This window comes from Haliotis asinina, chromosome 1, assembly GCF_037392515.1.
Source record: "Haliotis asinina isolate JCU_RB_2024 chromosome 1, JCU_Hal_asi_v2, whole genome shotgun sequence".
NCBI lineage: Eukaryota > Metazoa > Mollusca > Gastropoda > Lepetellida > Haliotidae > Haliotis > Haliotis asinina.
Window position 1 is genome coordinate 92,856,377 of NC_090280.1, and position 21,545 is coordinate 92,877,921.

Below are 21,545 nucleotides of genomic sequence, written 5' to 3' on the forward strand. Positions count from 1 at the left end.
CAACAGCATGAGCTTCGATGTGCGCTGCTGGGAACCGATGATACATGTGTCAACCAAATCCCTCAAGTCGCCTCTTATGACAAGCATGGATTACGGAAGATAAGTGCTAACCCGGATCTTCATGGATAATGCTATAGAAAAGAAGGAAATTCAGTCTCAGGCCCACCAAGAAAACCAACAGAGAGAAATTAAACTGTGGAATGTGTATACATTTTGAAAAGAGATATCTTCACAAATTACAATCATCACAATCATCAATCCTGTACATACTCTACTCCATAGTTTGGTTGCTCATTTTGGGTGTGTTGAGTGAGTGAGTGATTTAATTTTACACCGCACTCAGCATTATTCCAGCTATATGGCTGTGGTCTGTAAATAATCGAGTCTGGGGCAGACAGTCCACCGATCAACAGCATGAGCATCGATCTGCGCAACTGGGAACCGATGACATGTGTCAACCAAGTCAGCCAGCCTGACCACCCGATCCCGTTAGTCGCCTCTTACGACAAGCTTAGTCGCCTTTCATGGAAAGCATGGGTTCCCGAAGACCTATTCTACCCCCGGATCTTCACGGGTCTTTTTGAGTGTGTTGAGGTCTGAGAGTGAGTTAACTGCGTGTGTAAACTGCATCCCGTTACTGTATATGTATAGATGCCCCACTAACTGTTTGAAACTGCAATATTTTGTATATTTTATTTCACACTAATGGAAAGCATAGAAATCTTGGTTAGAGACAAGGTGATAATATGGATATACACCGACAGTCTATTTCATTTACTTTATATTTTATACATTTTGTGTCTCATACATGTATATTATTATCCAATGAAAGGTACAGTCTTACAATATGTAAAAACAATCGTTTCCTTTTGGGCAAATCTTAGAAAACCCTACTAAAACGAAAATTGTAAGAACAAGTTGATCATCTGCTTGATGCGGATACACAGTGGCACAATAAATCGTCAGTAGATCATGGTATATAACTAGAATAATTCCAACCGTCATGACTTCAACCATCATATCATATCATATCATATCATATCATATCATATCATATCATATCATATCATATCTTGCTTCCATGGGCATGAAAAATAAATGAACTTTAAAAGCACTGAATGGAAAAAAGGCAGGTTTGACATTTCACTGGCGTCTACATAAAGCGTCCACACACCGTGACATGATCACTACTAACACTATACTAAATGAAAGTGACAAAGAGTTAAAGACGATGTCACACAAATACACACAAATTGGATGATGCTTTTAGTCTCCAAAAGTGATTGAAGCGTTCGTACAATATCTCCTTGACTATGTTTGAAAGCAATATCTACTAATTTAAAGGCTTTACCAATCAATATACGCTAATTATATGTAACAATACACAGTACAAATTATCCACTAAGTTAGACACACTCATACAGATTCATAAACGATTATTGTGAATTGCTGATCACATGCTGCAAGATGCATACTGCAGTATTACCCAACAAAAAATTTTCACACCACTGACATTACATCCTTGAACTTCAAATCGTCCGTACATGGGTGAGTGTTCCTTGTACTCCCCAGTATTAAGGCAAATGATGGTGGTATGCAGTGGTCGCGAGTGGGCCAGCAAATCTAGTGGTTGATGTTATGAACAACAATCCACGGCGTCGAGATACGTCTCCGGAATGCATTCATTGCATCGAGTACTCAATAAAACAACCAGGATGAGTCGATTTGCCATACCGTATTGTTCTGTTATTAAATGAGTACTAAAACTGGGTGGACCTCTTGTAGACGTCGTTATCTGCAGGGGTGGTGGGGTGGTGGGGTGGTTAAAGCGTTCGCTCGTCACGCCGAAGACTGGGTTCTATTTCAAACACGAGTTTTCAGATGTCACCTACCGTGGTATTACTGAGATATTGCAGATATCGGCGTAATACTAAACTCACTCACTCGTCCTTTGTGCATCTTCCAGTTACTCGTGGATCAAACGGTGGATTTCGCCAAATATCTTTCTTCCTGTCTGTAATTGAAAAACACAGCTTAGGAGCGTGTTAGGATAAGATCCACAATTCGCCATCACCCAGAGTGGTTTGTCATACGAGAACGGACAAGTCTCTGGTGACCGAGCTCCAGAACATGGACTGTAGCTGTTTCTTGTTCAAGAACGAACCCCCAAACCAGGTTATGAATTGTATCTTGCTGGTTCATTGTCACGTAGTCGTCTGTCAGGGGTTGTCAATTGTAGTACACCTTCAGACATTATGTCACAAGACATGCACTCAGTCCACGTGTCTGCTGCTTGCTCGTTTCAGCAGGGTTGTCGAAAAGAACTCTTCCAAACCTCTATGTCTGGACAGAGTAAGTGACATCCATGCCATACATGGCGGTCTGGCCTGTACCAATGACGATAGGTGTTGATGTCAGGACACTTAGTCGTGTAGATTAGTTTCGATAGGGTTGCCATTCAAAACTGTTTCGAACAGAATTCTGTTCCAAACTTGTGGTGTTTTGACATAGTAAGTGACCTTCATGCCAAACAAGATGGTCTGACCTGACCTGATGTCGAGAGGTGTTGATGTCAAGCCACTTCGCCGTGAAAGTATTCGTCATCCTGTGTTTGGTGGAGGATGTTTCCGTGTGTCATTAGAGACAGCTGGACCCAAAACCGTCAAATCGTCACTTGCTGTACCGGAGTCCCATTCCAGCTCCACACCTGGGGAGAAGACATACAGTCCCTTTAAAGGGAATTTGATACATTCATACACATATATCTATATCAGTACACTCTTTAAGGGCATTTCATTTAGGAGATAAACATCACATGTTGGCCAATTTCAGGACGTTGTTGAGTATTTGAAGCACCGGAGTCCATTTGGAACCGACAGCGTGACCCGCGCATATTCATTTTCATGTATGACATGCGGAACCTTTCACCGCGTCTGTCTTTGTTAGTACGTTTGGTCGTTGTGCTTTCAGAAAACACATTTGGTATTGACTGTAAGTTTGGATTTCATGGTACAATTATAACAAAAAGATCACCTTGTAAGAACAATACTTTGCATATGTTTTTGGAAAGTCGTGTTTCTTTTGCGGCTCAGTATACAATACTATTGAGTCTCAAATCTACAATATTGGGTCATAAAATTAACATAGTACCTAAATGCCCATAGTTACCGCAGTCTTGATTCTTGTCGATTTACTGTTTGAAGATAGTTTGCGGAGGTGAAAGGACGATGTTGGCAGACAGATGAGCATGATCCATAACAGTCATATCGCACAGCTCTCGAGATTCTAGAAGTACTAACGCCTCAATACAGCCATTTAGATCACACTACGATCATGTAGAACTCACTCGAATGAATGCCACAGACTTACACCAGAAGGGGTAAACCGAGAGAATAACACAAAGAAGTAACTCCCGAGTGCAGCTCGTCGGCCCACACTCAAATGGCGGAATTACATCGCCTAAGCATCGCCTGTGAGTTCAAATCACCCTCAGAGCTTTAAACCTCCGTGACCATAAGAATGAAACGTTAATAATTGTAACAAAAACATACGCTCGTGACACTGCCAACACAAATCTGTTGATACCAGTTCACATTTTGTGTGTAACAGTCGAAGTATTACAAGTGGTTTTATCATTCCAGGATGGTATGCATCAATATGCCTTAGGAAAATATGTGATTGAGTACAATTCCAAGAATGTTCCGATGAAGTGATCGGTTAAAGACTTTATGGCTATATGCTTTACATCACCTGTGGTTCACCCAGTGCCGTCGGTGAATACTTCCCACCTAGGTAAAAACACATCAGTACGGTCGCCAGTTAACAGATCCCAGGACGCCCGTAGACGTATGCTACTGAGCTTATCCTTAAACTAGCTGGGAAATGAAGTGAGTACGCAACTTAGACAAGTAAATATATAATGTCAGCTTATCAAACCCATAAACAGTATCAGTGACACTTTGCAATCGAGGAGGGTGGAGGTGGAGGTGAGATGTTTTAAAAGGATAGTTTGTTTGGACACGCCACAAAATGAATAGTCTGAGGAGCTGACTTGTGTAAATGTTGAAAAGGAAATGATTGCCTCATGATGGCGAGTCAAAATGGTAAATGCACCTGGAGAAAGTTTAACACCATCCACATCCTCTCCATCGCAATATATCATCGCGACTACAATTTTAGTATCTTGATGTTTCGTGTCGCTTGTTATATACCAGTACAAGCATTAGTATGTATGTGTCACAAGGGAGATAAGCAAGATAGTGAGACTGACGCGAAGAGGGATTGTAAAGAAAGAGAGAGAGAGAGAGAGAGATGTTCATGCGTTCACTTGTAATTTTAGTTTCAGACAAGCAGTCTTAGAACTTTAAGTAAAGAGGTTTGAATGAAATAAGGCATAAACTTAAGGAAACTGTAACAAACACCTATCGAGGTATTTTGAAAATTATTTGACAGCCAAAGTCAACCGATATATATATATACACAGATCAGTACTGATGTCAGCACTGATAACAAATTACTTGCTGGCATGCAAAATATTCTCAAACGTTCGCCCTAAGAACCAAAGGCAATGGTATGTACACAAAACGCCCTATACACTATATTACTCTCCTACCGTTATGAATTACTAAAAGCTATCAAAGATTTGTTAGAAAGCGTTAGTTTACACGAAAGCGGAACAACACAGCTTTATGCAAATTACGGAAACATTATTTGGTGCATTCATATATAGGTAAAACGCATATTTTTGCAGAACAAATTAATTATACTATATCCAAATAAACAAACAGCAATAGTTTTAATGTCAAAGAAAAGTTGAAATATTCTTCTTTCAAAATATTTTCGGTTGATTTGCTTTAGTGAAAACAAGTAAAATTTTGTCTTTGATATTCTGGAAAAAAACGTGTTTAGCAACATCTACATTCATTATAGCAACATTCAAGACGTACATTGTAGTTGCAGTCATTTCACGTGTAGAGAGATTCTGTCGAGTTCAGAGGGAAACAAGAATGCATGATCTGATACATAAGTACAGAAAATATGCCACAACTGACTGCTGAAAAGAGGCAAAGCGTCATTTAGATGGTGGAGCTTGGGTCCATATACAACGCCGTTGCCAACGCCTCTCGATCTAAACGGTCGCTACCACTGCTGTTTCTGAACTTGCAACGCTCAGTATTTCTCACCTGCAACTTCGTACAGGGATCGTGGCTACCTACGTAAATGTGAGCAAGTACGATAAAGGTACGGAGGTCATATGAAATAGGCCATTCCGTCTTAGAGCTAACGTATTTTTTTGTTTTACTTATTATTTTAGACCCAAGCCAGGCTGTGGAACTGAAAAGGAAAAAGGTAACTTTAAATGATTTGTCTCAAACTAAAATAGCAATTTAACTATCGGGTACACATCAGAACGCGGTAAGTGACAAGCGGGATCAAGGAAGTGACCTTGTAATAGGGTTATCGTAAAACAGTCCTTTTCTGAGTGACATTTACAATGTCTACGTGCCGCAGCCCACCTCCTTCAAAACAGAAACTGCTTTTGCTAAGAGTCACTACATTCACAACAGACGGAACCTAAATCCTCCATCACAATTACCATACCTTAAACTGACAAGACTTCTCATCAACTCAGCAGGTTTCCGAAGCAAGAAACAGACATCGACACCATCTTCACTGATTCTCCGTCCCTCAGAAGTAACCCCTTACCAACCCAACCCTCGAAGAATGTAGTGACACAAATTTAAAACACATTTATACACATATAAAAGAACATCAGACAGCAAGTCAACCGTCTGGAATGACAAGCAAAAAATCCATTCCCATCTAAGCGTCAGAAAGCCCGTAAGACAAGGACATGATAAAGAAACAGTGGGAGAAACTTAATTTACAGTTTCGTTTTCATTTTGTTAATCATAAATATGGTGCTCCTTCTCTGACAATCAAAGCCGCCGTTGTTCAAATCCTGACCCCGACCTTCCCTACAGATGGTTGGTTGGTTGTAGTTTAACGGATGAAGTCGGCTGGGCTCAAATGTGAAACAGACAGCTTCCTTTTTGCTGCTCAGGACCAGTCACTTCCCACACGTACTCGCCAGAAAATGCTATTTGAAGAAACTACAAACATAAAATACCGATTCTGCAATGAATTTACAGAGATTGTTCAACACTGTTTCAGTGGATGTACATCTTTTGCAACTATAGGCATTTAGTTTGCATATCTTAAACGATATGATGGCATGGTCTGTTGCTTTCACTACCTTCTCCGCCATGCCTGGCGAGGTCCACATGTCACGTGACCGATTAATACACGTGCGTGCAATTGATCTCCTGGTAGCAGAGTAGTGTGTAATCTCAGAAAAACACGGTGTTATGGTTAATTACTCGTTAATTTGCAATGCCACGACTGTCAAAGTTTCAGTGTGAACGTGCCATTGGCATGCTGAATAACGGAACGAGCGTTATTGTTTGGGGTGGAATCGACGGTCTTGCTCGATCCCGACACACTGTCTCATTCAGGGAAACCTTAATGTGGCAGCATACTGGGATCAGGTGCTCGTTCCAGAGCTTTTGCCATGGCAGGTCATGGCCCAGGTCTGACTTTCCAACAGGATAACGCCAGACCTCATACGGCGAATTTAAGAACACTGGCATCAATATCATGGAGTGGCCCTCAAGATCTCCCGACGTCAACCCCATAGAGCATGTGTGGATGTGTTAGGCAGGCGGCTCCGTCAAGTAGGGAACCCACCACAGAACATGCAGGAGCTTGGTGCCATGTTGGTACAAATATGGCGGCGCTTTCACCAAGCTGCGTTCAGACGCATCATCCAATCCATGAGGAGACGTTGTATTGCAGATGTGAATGCCCATGGAGGACACACCCGATATTGACATGATTTCATTAAGTTGTAGTCGCATTTCCGGTGGAACCGATTCCATGACAAACATGATATGTATGCTATAGCATCGATAATGACACGAAAATTGAATACAATCGTTGTTTCAAACCCATTTTCCCAAATGTTCAAATGATTGACTTTGAAACGAGTGTAAAGTTTTTATTTTTGTTGAGTTTAGATGGGTAACCAACAAACGACGATGTCGCATTGGCCAATAGCAAGATCATTATACAATTCAATAAATTCAATTAAAAGTGGATGTTTACAAGAAAGTTTTTAACAGCCTGAAGACACGAAAGAGAATCAGAAAGGATTATGTATTGTTTATGTCTTTGAGCATATTTAAGAGCCGTTAATATGGCGTTTGTTCCTGCTGTAAAAATAGAACTGCTATCCGATAATCTAGAAGATACTGTTATGGATGCAGTGACAGTGGAACATGCTACTGTGCCACCGTCCTTGGACCCATCTGTAAATAGTGACTTGTAATTGCTATATTTACTTTTTAACTCATTACATTCTTGTTTATATTGTAAGTCATTAGTTTCTGATTGGGACAGGCTTTCCGAACTCTCACCTCTGGCGAAAAGCCTTATATCACCGCGCAGCAACTGTATGCCAACCTTACAAAAGAACAGGCAGATTACTGTGTGGCCCGCATGACGCCTTATATCGACAAGACGGGCCGAGCAATCCACGATAGTTACAACTATGCCGATTTTACTCGTCGTCAGTTATTCATCGTCAACAAATACCAGAATAAGACGAGGGACGTAAAGAGAGAACAAAGTGAAAACAATGTGCATGGTGATATGAACAGCCACAGCTTCAAGAGGGGTATTGAGGGAGACAGGACTGTGAATCATGCCTTGTTTCTCCAATACTGTAGTACCCCCAGTAACCGTAGCCCTGCAGATGAAAGGGAATGATGAGAAATATTGTCTGATTTGCAGCTGATATGTACTTTTCAAGTATGTTTCCTGCAGGCAAAATGCTGATGGTTTCAGATTTTGAGATAACAGTTTTGCAAATCATTAAAATTGTTTCAAAGTCATCTGCAGTTTCACAGGAACTGCTTTACTGCTTAGGTGATTTAGCTTATGAACGTTATGATCGCTTTATTCCCTTAAGTAGAGGCTGGAGGGCTGACCTCCAAGTTTAAATGTTCAAATCACTTTTTGAAAAGTAGCAGGGGCTGAGGGAAAAGAATGCACTTCCAAGTTTTATAGGGCCCTAACTCTTCTTCTCATCTGTTTCCTTTCTGTTTTCGTCTTTTGTATACTGAAGTTTTTCTTGTAATATTGTCTGAGTCTGTGTCAGTTGGACATCTGTTTGTGTTTCGGATACTGATGTGTCCGGTACAGAAGAAACTCGTTCCAGAATGATCTGATCATCATTCACCCGACTAATCGACGGATTGCATTGAGTAGAAACCCTGGAATACTTGACAATAGGTATAGGTGGAGAGGAAACTACAGCTGAGTAAAAAATAGAAGACGTCTGAGATGGAACAGAAACTAACCTTTTTGATTCATGATAAAAAACAATGTTAGTATGTTTAATTTCCGTACTTTGGAATTTCGTTCAAAGACAGGGCATGATTTAGAAGATGCTGCATGATCCTTGCAATAGTTGACACATCTGAATAATTCATTTGTACATTTGGAACTCGGATGAGTGCCAGGGCAGTGGTAGCAAACAGTACTCTTTGAATGAGATGACCTGGCACCATGCCCAAACCTTTGCCATTTGTAACATCTGAGTGGATTAGGTACCTATAGTCCACTGCAATGTTGAAATAGCCAGCTTTAATACACTTGAGAATGGTCGGACAGTTAATTGTAAACAGGCAGGTATTTGTTTGTATTAAATTGTTGTGCTGCTTTTTGGTAAAACGCTTCACAGCTGTAACACCTTGAGTTCCCACTTCAGCTACAATTTCCTCCTCACTCATAAACGAAAAACACTTTGCCCGATCTCGAACTATTCCTCTACTTGAGCTCAGTATTCTATACACCGAGACAACAACCTCTCCATCAATAAACTCAAGACCGAGCAGACTGACAGAATGTTGCCTCCGAGAACATTCAGCTTACAATGAACCATTTCGGAGGCAGGTGACATTTTCTGCAGACACCTAGACCTAGAATCCTAGACCTAGAATCGGATTTTTCAGTCGATATTTCATCATCAGAACCAGCATGTCGACATTTGTTTGATTTTGAAGAACCAGAGTGAATGTGGAGAGACATGATGGATTACATATGTCCAACAATTCTACTCCACACCCTTCATCGAATGTCAGCAAAAACGACGTTACAGCGGAAGCCAGCCTGTAACACCAGGGCTACAGTTAAATAAAGACATGAATAGCTATGATATCCAAAATATGATATGCCAGGCTGGTTCGGTCCATGACACATTTCTCAAGACACGTAGAATTGAGGAGTCAAAAACACCAGATTGGCCCACGAGCCATCGCCTTCTGGCATGGGACCCTAGGGTATTATTGTGCGTACAACAGGATAAGCACAATAGTCAGCATACAATGTAAACAAAATACTGCCAACATGAACATGTCATTTGTCAGGGCATGGAGAGACAAGACGACTGATGGAACCACACCGTCTAAGTGCGGTCAGGGTCAAAGTGGTGTGTTAGGCAACAGGAACACGGTTCTAGACCCCTATATATTGCCTTCAACCACCAGAATCCCTTCCTCCACCGACACAGGGCCGCAAACCCACGGCATACGGGTTGGTGGACCAAATATTCCACTGGGTCCACACTGGGGGTTGACAAGCTCTTAGCGTTACCCAGCACCCACCACGAGGAGGTGGCATGTCACGGGTCCCTCCTGGTAGTGACCGGCTATCGGTACATGGAGGGGATTGTGTACTGGTAGTATAGGTCACCAGTGTATGGAGGGCACAATCTGCTGGTAATGACAGGTTACTGGTAGTGACAGGGTAATTGCAGGTATATGGAGGGCACAGTTTACAGTTTACCCGATACAGTTACTGGCCGAACGTAGTGAGCTTTAGACTGCTCCAATGCAGGTTTGCTTGGCAGTGTCCACACAAAGAGTCCTTACGTGTCCTGTTGATTCACAAGTGGTACAGTATCCCTTTACCTAAACTTGCTCTGGTTCCTATTTCGAGTTAGACCTGGAATGTCACGTGAGTGCAACGACACTGAACGAAACGGTAATCTGCACCTGTGTTGTGGTGGAGTTTCTCTCCGCGTGAAGGTCGTCTCGAATGTGAGCTTGTCATCGTGTTTCCTAAAGATAAAAGCAGCCAGTAAGTGACGACGGATTTGGACATATTTGTAATCTTCATTGTTATTACAATTTAATGTCATGTTTACCTCGAGAACGACTAAGACAGTGTAATATGCAGTGTAGGTGACAGTGATATCGAAAGTAGCAGCAATGTCGGGTAGTGCACCCAGGAGTATGTATGTCAGAGAAAGGTATCAGCAGAAGATATATATTATTGTTGTAGGTTTGAAATGATAACAATCAGGGGGTGTATTTGTAATCGTTCTCCCACTTTGTGGTGGTAGCTAGTGGATACAAATCGGGCCTGTCTAGTTCTGGGCTACCACCCCGTGTATAACAAAGCCGCAAATCAAAAGGGGTTAGCCCTGGTCGGCCTGCTAGCACGTACATTGTAAGTGTTTTTTCATTTGACCTACGTACGTGATATCATCCGACATATTTCAACACGACTAGACTGTTGGGTGTGGCAGCTCGAGATCTCAACAATTGATTAGTCTGTCTCCCAGTCCCACAACCACATTATTTACCCTACTGCCAAGCCCTCTCTGCAATGATGAAGCATGTCTAGATTTCCTCAGGTTCAGGTTGTGAATCTCCGGTCTCCCTAGGGCTCCTTTTCGCTTTAAATAGGTTTGTTTGTTACTATCAGAATTAAATATTAAACTGATCAGTCAAGCAACCAATGCAAAGATGACAAAATACATGGATGCTTGAAGGACAGAATGCGCGTCCATAAACAGCAGATCAAGAACCTCAAAGCAAGGTGCATCCCCTTAAGCGCTCATATCGACAAATGCGCAGCGGGAAAGGAAGTGAAATTGTAAATATTTCTTTTCCATCAAATAAATGCTGCTGATGCCAGGCAGTGTAAATCTAAGGAAACCTTTTTCATTATAATTGTGTCCATCGTAAAATAGGTAACGCAATGTCTTTTAATAATATTTGTCATTGTTCAACGACTACTGTCAATTTAAAGCCAGCTGCCAGTGTTATGTCGCTGCACTTGCATACAGTTGCTTTGAAACACACACACACACACACACACACACACACACACACACACACATACAAAGAGACAGAATGAGACAGGTGTTGAGTGTGGGAGTGGGATAAGGGCAGTATTTCACACGGCGGCGTTTCTTTTGTAGGGTGATGCTGGTGGAGGTTTCACAGTTAAGGCACTAATTACGAATGAAAAGGGAAGGATGTTTAAAGATTTGAATTTTCAACAATACCTTGGAGCTGAACAGAATTAGAATGGAAGTCGGTCAAAGATTGACGGATAACAGTGGCGCCGAGAGCGCGGGATGTACCCCAGCAGACCGTATAACAGACAGTGATGGAGACACGCCATCAGACGAGAACCACGTGGAACCTGTAGGTATTGCCGGGGACATCCCACAAGGACTTAGTGAAGAAACAGGCATGGAGGATGCAGAAAATGTAGATGTTGATGAAGACAGTGACGGACACAGTGATGGCACAGACGAGGAAGGAGGGGAAGGCATACATGACATGTCACAACTTGGAGCAGGTGCTGTAGAGGTCAAAGTCCAGACTGTTCATCAGCAGTCCTATCAGCTTGTAGGTAAAGGTAGGTGTGTCTAAAGGAAATAATGATAGTACGTGGACTTTCTTTATGCATCACCAGTCACTGAATCTACAAAGTTGCGATTTGCGTTGCATGTGAGCTTCAAGATGTACAGTGTGTGCATCATACCATTTTAACAATGTCAGTATCCATATGTCATTGTTCGTGTCATGTTATTGGACTGTTTGTCTCGTAGATACCAAGTCACTAGTACAACACATTGTGGGATGTTGTCAGTCAGCACTGGGAGAAACAGCATCAGCGCCACAGCATGAGCAGCAACTACAGCCAGGTCCTGGTGATGACGGTGATGGAAGGACAGATCGGGCACACCTGTCCACAAGTACAACTAGTGGAGTTCCGCAAACAAGTCCACAGGTCCCGGGAACATCAGCCCTGACACGAGAGTCAACATCATCTCTTCTGCCCCAAATACCAGGATCTCTTGTATCACAGATACAGTCCTCCGGGCTACCAATGACTGGGGACTCTACTAGAGGTGGGTGGTTTACCCGATATTGTTGACCTCTTTAAGATCTTATCCCACCAGCCCTGACAGTCCTACTTCTCAGTAGTTAGATCCGATCATTTACATCTACTAGTACTTCATGCAGCATATCCTACTTTATAGTATAGCATATCTCTAGCTTTAAAGCTGTGGGACCAATGCCCTCCACTGTTCGGCAGAGTATCCATAAACATACACAGGAAGTTTGACTGACCCGAGCACAAGTCTTTGTCAAGCTGTGTTCACTTATATCAGAGCAATGTTTGATCAAACTTCACCTGACAGTCGCCTTTCAAAAAATATATGTTGAAGTTATCTCAGTTTTCAGAATCACTAGTGATGTTGGAGTTCAAACATGAAACACATCTGTGAAGCCTTTAGTTGTAAGTCTTCTGTTATAGCAGTTTCGTACCCGTGAAGGTCCGGGTTAAATATTGGCCTTCACTAATCAAGCTTGTTGTAAGTGTCGACCAACAGGATCGGATGGCCAGGCTCACCGACCTGGTTATCACTTTTCATTGGTGTTATTTAAGCAAATCGATGCTCACACTGTTGATCATTGGATTGTCTGGTCTAGACTTCATTATTTTCACATCACCGCCATATAGCTTGAACATCGATGAGTGCGACATAAAACTAAACTCACTCACTCAGTCACTACAGCAGTTTCTAGCTGTGACAGTAGATACGTGAATGTCAAAATTCATGCAAAGTGCTTCACTTATGGTTATTCTTAAACAATTTATCTTTTCAAGTAACTTTTATCAAAAACAATTTTTGGTTTAGTGCAGTTACTTTTTTCCGTGAGTATATTAGCCTTCACGTATGTCCTCTGTTGCAGTCACACAGCGCATTTTTTTCAAACTAACGATGTTATCTCCGGATGTTTTCAATTGTTTTCAGGATTACTAATAGAATCTAAGTTCAAATATGGAACATTTCTATGTAAGCTTGAGTCATGAGGTTTCTGTTACAGTCACACAGTACAACCTTATACAAGTACAACAGGACTTTGGTGATGTGACAGTGAAGGGAGGCAAGAAACTACTGACTGCAGCACAGAAGATAAGGAGTGAGTTATTTGAAAAACTTGTCACAATAATTGTCCATATGGTGGCAACGTACCATGAAACTGTCCTGTAAAGGAAAAACATTACTGGATAACCTCAAGTCCATTCAATAGTTTTAAGTCAGAAGATCCGGGTTAGAACTGGTTTTCAGCACACCATGCTTGTCTCCTCCATTAGGATAAGGGTTAGACTGGTCTTCAGCAACCCATGCTCTTCATCCCCTTGAAAATTCAGATTCCAACTGTTTTGAGCAACCAATGCCTGTCTTCCCCGTGAAGATCTGGGCAAGAATTAGTCTTCAGCAACTGTGCCTGTCACTCTTATGAAGATCAGGATTAGAATGTCTCAATGGCAACTCATGAGACTGCCAGGTTCACCAACTTGTTGACGAATTGAAAATGATCTCCTACTGTTTTAGATGAATACTTCTGATATCAGTCATAGGGTTGTTCTACTCACTAACTCACTCACTCACCTAAACAGTTTCCCACGAAGAGGCATTTCAGTGAACCCTTTAGAATTAAAGTATGGATACTAGACTTACACTTGTCAGTGAAAAGAAGTATATCTGAATATGTTCAGATACTAAGACAGAAATTAATTCAGACTACATCCAAAAGAATAACGGGCAGAAAAGGTTTTACTCCTCAAAACTATTCAGAAAACATCAACCTGATCAAACGAGCGTGTCACAATTTCACAGCTTAATGACAAGATGAATAGACTCAGAGGTCAACCGTTCTGAATAAGACAGATGTCCAAAGAATGGTCATGATCAAAAGTTAAGAAGAACAGTTCACCTGGCATATGCAAATTTGTCACAGCACAAGAGGGGGTAGAGAAGCATGTCTCCAAAATCTGCAACGCGTATGTGCATTGATTCAGGGATTGCACTATCATTGAGATCACGAAATGTCCACGAGGGTCATTCCAAGAAAGATGTCGCTTGGAAGATTCATATGACGCCGTAAATGTCTCTCAATTTCATCCCGGGCGTTTTCGGTGTTGAACAAATTCGTGGATGATGCTGGACAGAATAACACTTTAACATTGCTTTGATTAGGACACTGCTAGACTGGCAGTCAGGCTGTTTGCCTTGCATGGAGGCTATAGGTGCGTTATTTTCATTACACAGATGCTCTTGTATTGCTGGTGTCAGTACAAGCTAAAATTATTTGCTGTTTGGGCCCTATGTCGGACGTGCACAGTTCAGCTTCATCGGTCTTGACGAGAGGGCAGCTTTTACAGGAGCATTCTGCATCTTGATTGTTTTGTTGAAAATATCGTCATAAGTACCAAGTGGTGTTTCGGTTAATCGACAAGCAACATCAAACTGATCTATCTATAATTCTCTATCTTTCATTTTTCCCGAGGCGTGACTTCGTTGATATTTTCATTTCGATAGGTGATCCAAGTAATTATGGGCCATGTCTTGTTATTGGCATCGCCTAACATCAGACTTGTATTTATTCTTTACGCACTTCTGACTTCTGCTATTTCAGCAGTGGGGTAGCCTAGTGGTTACAGCGTATGCTTGTCCTGCCAAAGACACAAGTTCGAGTCGCCTTTCTGGGGTATTATGTTTAAATGTTAAGTTTGTTAACTGTTGCAAATATTTCATTTATAAATGTTTTTTTTCAATCTGCCTTGTGTTCACAGAAAGGACGGCATCCAGGATACAGTCATGGACGAAAGACATGGTGGAGACAGACGCCCTTAAGAAAGTGAAAGAGAAGCTGGACAGCGGAACGACATGGGTGACAATTAAAGGAAGACCAGGAGAGGGGAAGTCCACTACAGCCTACATGGCTCTCAAAAACCTTTACAATCAGGGGAGACAAGTATACCAAGTAGAATCACCAGAAGAATACAACGAGGTCACGATGGCCTGCAAGAACGCTGTAATTATGTTAGATGACATATTCGGTGATTTGGAATTCGATGCAGCTGAGTGGGCGAAGTGGAGACCACGTCTACGACCTATGGTGGACAGTAAAAGCCCTGATACATGTGCAGAAAAAGATGTTTTGGGCGTTTCTACCAAAAATGAGAATATTTCAGACAGGACAAAAATTGATCAAACAGAGGTGAAACAAGAAACGATCATTATCCTCGTAGGTCGTGACTATGTGCTGAAGTCCTCATTGGCAGACTTGGGAAGGATGGCAGATTATATTTCCAGTCCCCGATACGTGGTGGAAGTTTCCTCACAAAGAGCGTCTTTTGAGCGAAGGAGGATATGGCGTGTTCATGCTGAAGCAAAAAACATAGACATCGAGGAGTCAATTGTGTCTCAGATATGTGAGGCAGACTGTCCACACGGTTTCCCACATGTCTGTAAAATGTTTGTTGCAGCATATGAAAAGCATTGGACTCACCTTCAAATGCAAATGTTTCTCCAAGCGCCTCTGGATTTCCTCAGTCAAACCTTGAATAAACATTTGACAGATAAGATAAAGCGTTCACTGTTCATGGCTATGATTAAAAGAGACGGAAAGATCAGTGGACAAGAAATGGAGGAGGACTTCGATTATGAATACATAACAGCTGCTGATAATATGGTTGGATCTTATCTCAGGAAGGAAGATGACACCTACAAGTTTGGTCATCCGTCTATATATGACTGTGTTTCCTTTATTTTCAGTACAAAACAACCAAAGTTTGTCATTGAAAATTGTAGTTTGTCCTTTATAAATCAGCGACTTCGTCTTACACCCTCCAGTAAAGAGACAAAAGAGAAAAACGTTGCTGGCGAGACAAAGCTTGTAGCAAACATCCCATGGACTAATGCAAAACATCTGGCCAGAAGATTTGCAAGTGAAATAAAACAGAGAAATCTTTTGCATGTTTTATCACACCAGTCACTGTGTTATTCAGACTTTGTCCACTTGCTAATGGACTGCTTGAAGACCCACTTTCCCAGGCGTGTATCTGATATTGTGAAACTAATTGATCGCTCATCAAACAAGTCATTTTGTGAATTACTTTCCAGCAACAAGTCACATCATCTCATCAAATACATGATGGAGAAAGAAAATATCTCATTCACCCAGAGTGAAGGAAGTGACGTTTTACTGGGTGTGTGTACGAATGCTGCATGCAGCATACTCAAATACATCAGTAGACGTATGAAACTTGAGGTAAATGCTACATACGGTCATGAAGAAATGACACCGATTATGTTGGCAGCAGAAACCAGGGACAGTGAGTTCGTCAGTCAGATTTTGTCTCTGGACCCTGATCTAAATGCAAGAGACGGTGATGGCCGAACTGTTTTTCGTTATCTTTGTGAAAATGGCCTTGCATCAGCCGTGAAGCATTTGATTGAGATGGGAGTGGAAATTAATCAGGATCATGGATCATTCCTGACACCCATTGTGAAGTCTGTCATACTGAGAGGTCACTTAAAGGTTGTGGAACTGCTGGTTAGCAGAGGGTGTGGTATTGATGACAAGGATGGTCTTAGATATGCTGTTAGTAGCCTGAACACGAACATGATACAATATTTCTTAGACAGAGGAGCAATGGTTGACGGCAGTGTTGTGTGCAAAGCTTGTGAGGTCGGGAACAGAAAAATAGTCGAGATGTTGTTTGAGAATGGTGCTACTGTTAATATGATGTCACCTGATGGAAGAGCTCCTCTTTTCAGTGCATGTGAAGGAAATCCAGCAGTTGCCTTGTATTTGCTGAAGAAAGGAGCAAATGTTAACCAAGCTTCAGATGTTAGAGGTGACACAGCACTTCATGTAGCAGCAGAACGGGGATCTGCAGACTGTGCTGATGTGTTACTTGAGGCTGGAGCTGATGCTAAGATACAGAATGATACAGGTGACACACCACTTCATGTGGCAGCAGGACTGGAATCTACAGCGTGTGTTGGTGTGTTAGTGACGCATGGAGCTGATGTTAATGTACAGAATAATACAGGTGACACACCACTTCATAGGGCAGCAGCAACAGGACGGAGATCTACATCTTGTGTTGATGTGTTAGTGAAGGCTGGAGCTGATGTTAATGTACAGAATAATACAGGTGACACACCACTTCATAGAGCAGCAGGATGGGGATCTACAAAGTGTGTTGATGTGTTAGTTGAGGCTGGAGCTGATGTTAATGTACAGAATAATACAGGTGACACACCACTTCATAGAGCAGCAGGGTTGGGATCTACAAAGTGTGGTGATGTGTTAGTGAAGGCTGGAGCTGATGTTAATGTACAGAATAATACAGGTGACACACCACTTCATAGAGCAGCAGGGTTGGGATCTACAAAGTGTGGTGATGTGTTAGTGAAGGCTGGAGCTGATGTTAATGTACAGAATAGTACAGGTGACACACCACTTCATAGAGCAGCAGGACGGAGATCTGCATCATGTGTGGTTGATGTTGATGTTGATGTGTTGATGAAGGCTGGAGCTGATGTTAATGTACAGAATAATAAAGGTGACACACCACTTCATGTGGCAGCAGGATGGAGATCTACGGAGCATGTTGATGTGTTAGTGAAGGCTGGAGCTGATGTTAATGTACAGAATAGTACAGGTGACACACCACTTCATAGAGCAGCAGGACGGAGATCTGCATCATGTGTGGTTGATGTTGATGTTGATGTGTTGATGAAGGCTGGAGCTGATGTTAATGTACAGAATAATAAAGGTGACACACCACTTCATGTGGCAGCAGGATGGAGATCTACGGAGCATGTTGATGTGTTAGTGAAGGCTGGAGCTGATGTTAATGTACAGAATAATACAGGTGACACACCACTTCATAGGGCAGCAGCAACAGGATGGGAATCTATACACTGTGTTAATGTGTTAGTTAAGGCTGGAGCTGATGTTAATGTACAGAACAATACAGGTGACACACCACTTCATGGAGCAGCAGGACGGGGATCTACATCTTGTGTTGATGTGTTGGTGAAGGCTGGAGCTGATGTTAATGTACAGAACAATACAGGTGACACACCACTTCATAGGGCAGCAGCAACAGGATGGGAATCTATACACTGTGTTAATGTGTTAGTTAAGGCTGGAGCTGATGTTAATGTACAGAACAATACAGGTGACACACCACTTCATAGGGCAGCAGCAACAGGATGGGAATCTATACACTGTGTTAATGTGTTGGTGAAGGCTGGAGCTGTTGTTAATGTACAGAACAATACAGGTCACACACCACTTCATGGAGCAGCAGGATGGGGATCTACAAAGGGTGTTGATGTGTTAGAGAAGGCTGGAGCTGATGTTAATGTACAGAATAATACAGGTGACACACCACTTCATATTGCAGCAGCAACAGGGTGGATATCTGAAGCGTGTGTTGATGTGTTACTGATGGCTGGAGCTGATGCTAATAAACAGAATAATACAGGTGACACACCACTTCATAGAGCAGCAGGGTTGGGATCTACAAAGTGTGTTAATATGTTGATGAAGGCTGGAGCTGATGTGCATGTACAGAATAATACAGGTGACACACCACTTCATAGGGCAGCAGAAACAGGACGGGGATCTACAGAGTGTGTTCAAGTGTTGATGAAGGCTGGAGTTGATGTTAATACACAGAACAATACTGACACACCACTTCGTAATGTAACAACAACAGGATGGAGATCTACATCTTGTGCTGATGTGTTAGTGAAGGCTGGAGCTGATGTTAATGTACAGAATAATACAGGTGACACACCACTTCATAGAGCAGCAGCAACAGGACGGGGATCTACAGTGATTGTTCATCTGTTACTGAGGGCCGGAGCTGATGCTAATATACAGAATTTTACAAGTGACACACCACTTCATGGTGTAATATCAACAGAATTGAGATCTACATCGTGTGTTGATGTGTTATTGAAGGCTGGAGCTGATGCTAATATACCGAATAATACAGGTGACACGCCACTTCATAGGGCAGCAGCAACAGGACGGGGATCTACAGAGATTGTTAATGTGTTAGTGATGGCTGGAGCTCATGTAATATACAGAACAGTGTTCACGAATGGTGTTTCAGAGTAACAGGACACTGGGTCCTGTAAGTTGAGATGTCTGTCTGACCCACTGAAAATTCACAGGACCCACAGAATAAAATTAAACACACATTTCAGATTGAACATTTCCGGTAAACTGCACTCCCCGGATTTGTCAGAGTGTCAGACACTATTAGTGAACGCTGACAGAATAATACAAGTGACACACCACTTCATAGGACAGCAGGAAGGGGATATGCATCGTGTGTTGATGTGTTAGTGCAGGCTGGAGCTGATGTTAATGTACAGAATAATACAGGTGATACACCTTTTTCTACAACACCTGTGCAAATAAATATCTGTCACTTTCCATGAAGTTAATGACAGTCTAATCATACCCCGGAACCATCAGTAAGTTAATTACGTGCTAATGACAACATGGCATATTTAAAACCTTAGTACAACAGAATTTAAGGAGACATCCCTTATTGAATTTGTAATGTTACTTTAATGCTTCATTAAAGTTTGACATAACCGGATCCTGGGGACAAAATGGGTACATTGTTACATTTGATTAGTAGCAGACGCTGGGGGGAATTTAGTGAAACGTTTGAACTCCGATTTCGCGGGCTTTTCTTTCATCGTGTTTTTTTCAACTTTATAGGTTGACTTGGCATTTTTTTATGATTTGGTTCGGTAAGTGCATACCGAAAAGTACCAGAATCCACAAAGTTGTGTTTTACGTTGCATGTGACCTTTAATGTAATAGAAAGTGAATGTCAGTTTGGTGTCCAGATGTTATTTATATTTTCCTTCTTTTATTTGCTGATGACCTTATTTTGTTTAGAAACAGTGTGAAAAGTCTATAATTTAAGCTAGATATTCTTAGCAGGTGGTCCCTGGTATGGAGATCTAGCTTCAGTTGTTGGTGATCTATAACCCGTATTATATATTGTTTTGTGCAAATAGTGCCACTAGTTTTTACTCCCGAAACTAGTTTTAATTGTAACTGTGATATTCTAGTTGTTTTACTGTCCTTTGATGACAGTTTTATATAAAATATACATATTTCATTTCAGTATCAAACATGTTCTCATCACAATATGGCTGAAATATTGCCGATGTGACATTAAATATTAATTCTCTCATACTCACTCACTCTCAGCAGGTACTGTACAGAATGGACAATTGTCAATCAAAATGCATAAAACTAAGATCGTAGTTTTTAAGAATGGAGGCAGTTTATTTTGTTTTGAAAATTGGTTTTATAATGGTGGTGTTGTTGAAGTTGTTCCAGGAGATTGTTATCTTGCATTATATTTCAGTAATTGTGTACAGTTCGAAAGCGTATGACATGTTATCCACTTCTCCTCAAAAACTACTTTATGGAGTTCACTGAAGTTACACACGTATTAGGGACTCTAAAAGTGTGCGTCTCATATTTTGTTTTTGTATTTTATTTATTTTTCCAATTTTAATACCATTTGAACTTACATAAATTTTGTTGGATTTCTCTCTGAATATAGTGTTATAGGGGATGAAGTCAATCCATGTCTCCAGAAGAGCTACACAACAAAATTGATTGAGCTTCTGCTTTTGTTGCACTGGGACTCTAAAGGTGTGCATCTCATACCTTGTTCATCAAATTTCCTAACTTTGCCACTTCTGCATATGTTTGAACTTGGAATTTGGATCTCTTTATCCTGTTCGTCCCATACAGCAGGGGCGTACTTTATCCACTTCTCTTCAAAACCACTGCAGAAATCATATTTAGCTTACATATGCCTTTTATAGAGACTGTAAATGTGTGTATCTCATAGTTCTTTCTTGTATTTTATTGTATTTTGTATGTTTAGAGACGATTTGAACTTAGATACATTTTGTGGAATTTCTCTCTGATGATAGCAAAATAGGGGATTAAGTCTATCCACTTCTCCACAAAAACAGAATTGATAAAGCTTATACATGTGTTTCATTAGGACTACAAAGGTGTGCATCTCACAGTCGCATAGATGTTTGTTGAATTTGTTTAGTAGAAATTAATCACCGGAGCACACTCAGTGTACGGAACTCTGCCTTCAGCACAGGGTCATCCGTGTCCCTAGACACAATTGTTGTGTCGTTAAACGTTAAGTTATCAATGTTAAACATTGCAGTATTAGCTGAGTGTGGTATATATCCTAATCTGCTTTTTAAAATGTATTAAATATTGGATGAATCTTATAAACAT

General features: G+C 41.4%; 1 protein-coding gene across 1 annotated transcript; it reads left to right on the forward strand.

Annotated features, from left to right (window-relative positions):
- Window positions 1-10,085: 10,085 nt before the first annotated feature.
- On the forward strand, window positions 10,086-19,364 carry LOC137277186 (serine/threonine-protein phosphatase 6 regulatory ankyrin repeat subunit A-like). The gene is made up of 5 exons (XM_067808865.1): window positions 10,086-10,200; window positions 11,330-11,775; window positions 11,969-12,271; window positions 13,257-13,352; window positions 15,010-19,364. Exons 2-5 carry the CDS (start codon window positions 11,439-11,441, stop codon window positions 19,362-19,364), a joined length of 5,091 nt encoding a protein of 1,696 aa, XP_067664966.1. The 5' UTR covers window positions 10,086-10,200; window positions 11,330-11,438.
- The last annotated feature ends 2,181 nt before the right edge of the window (window positions 19,365-21,545 follow it).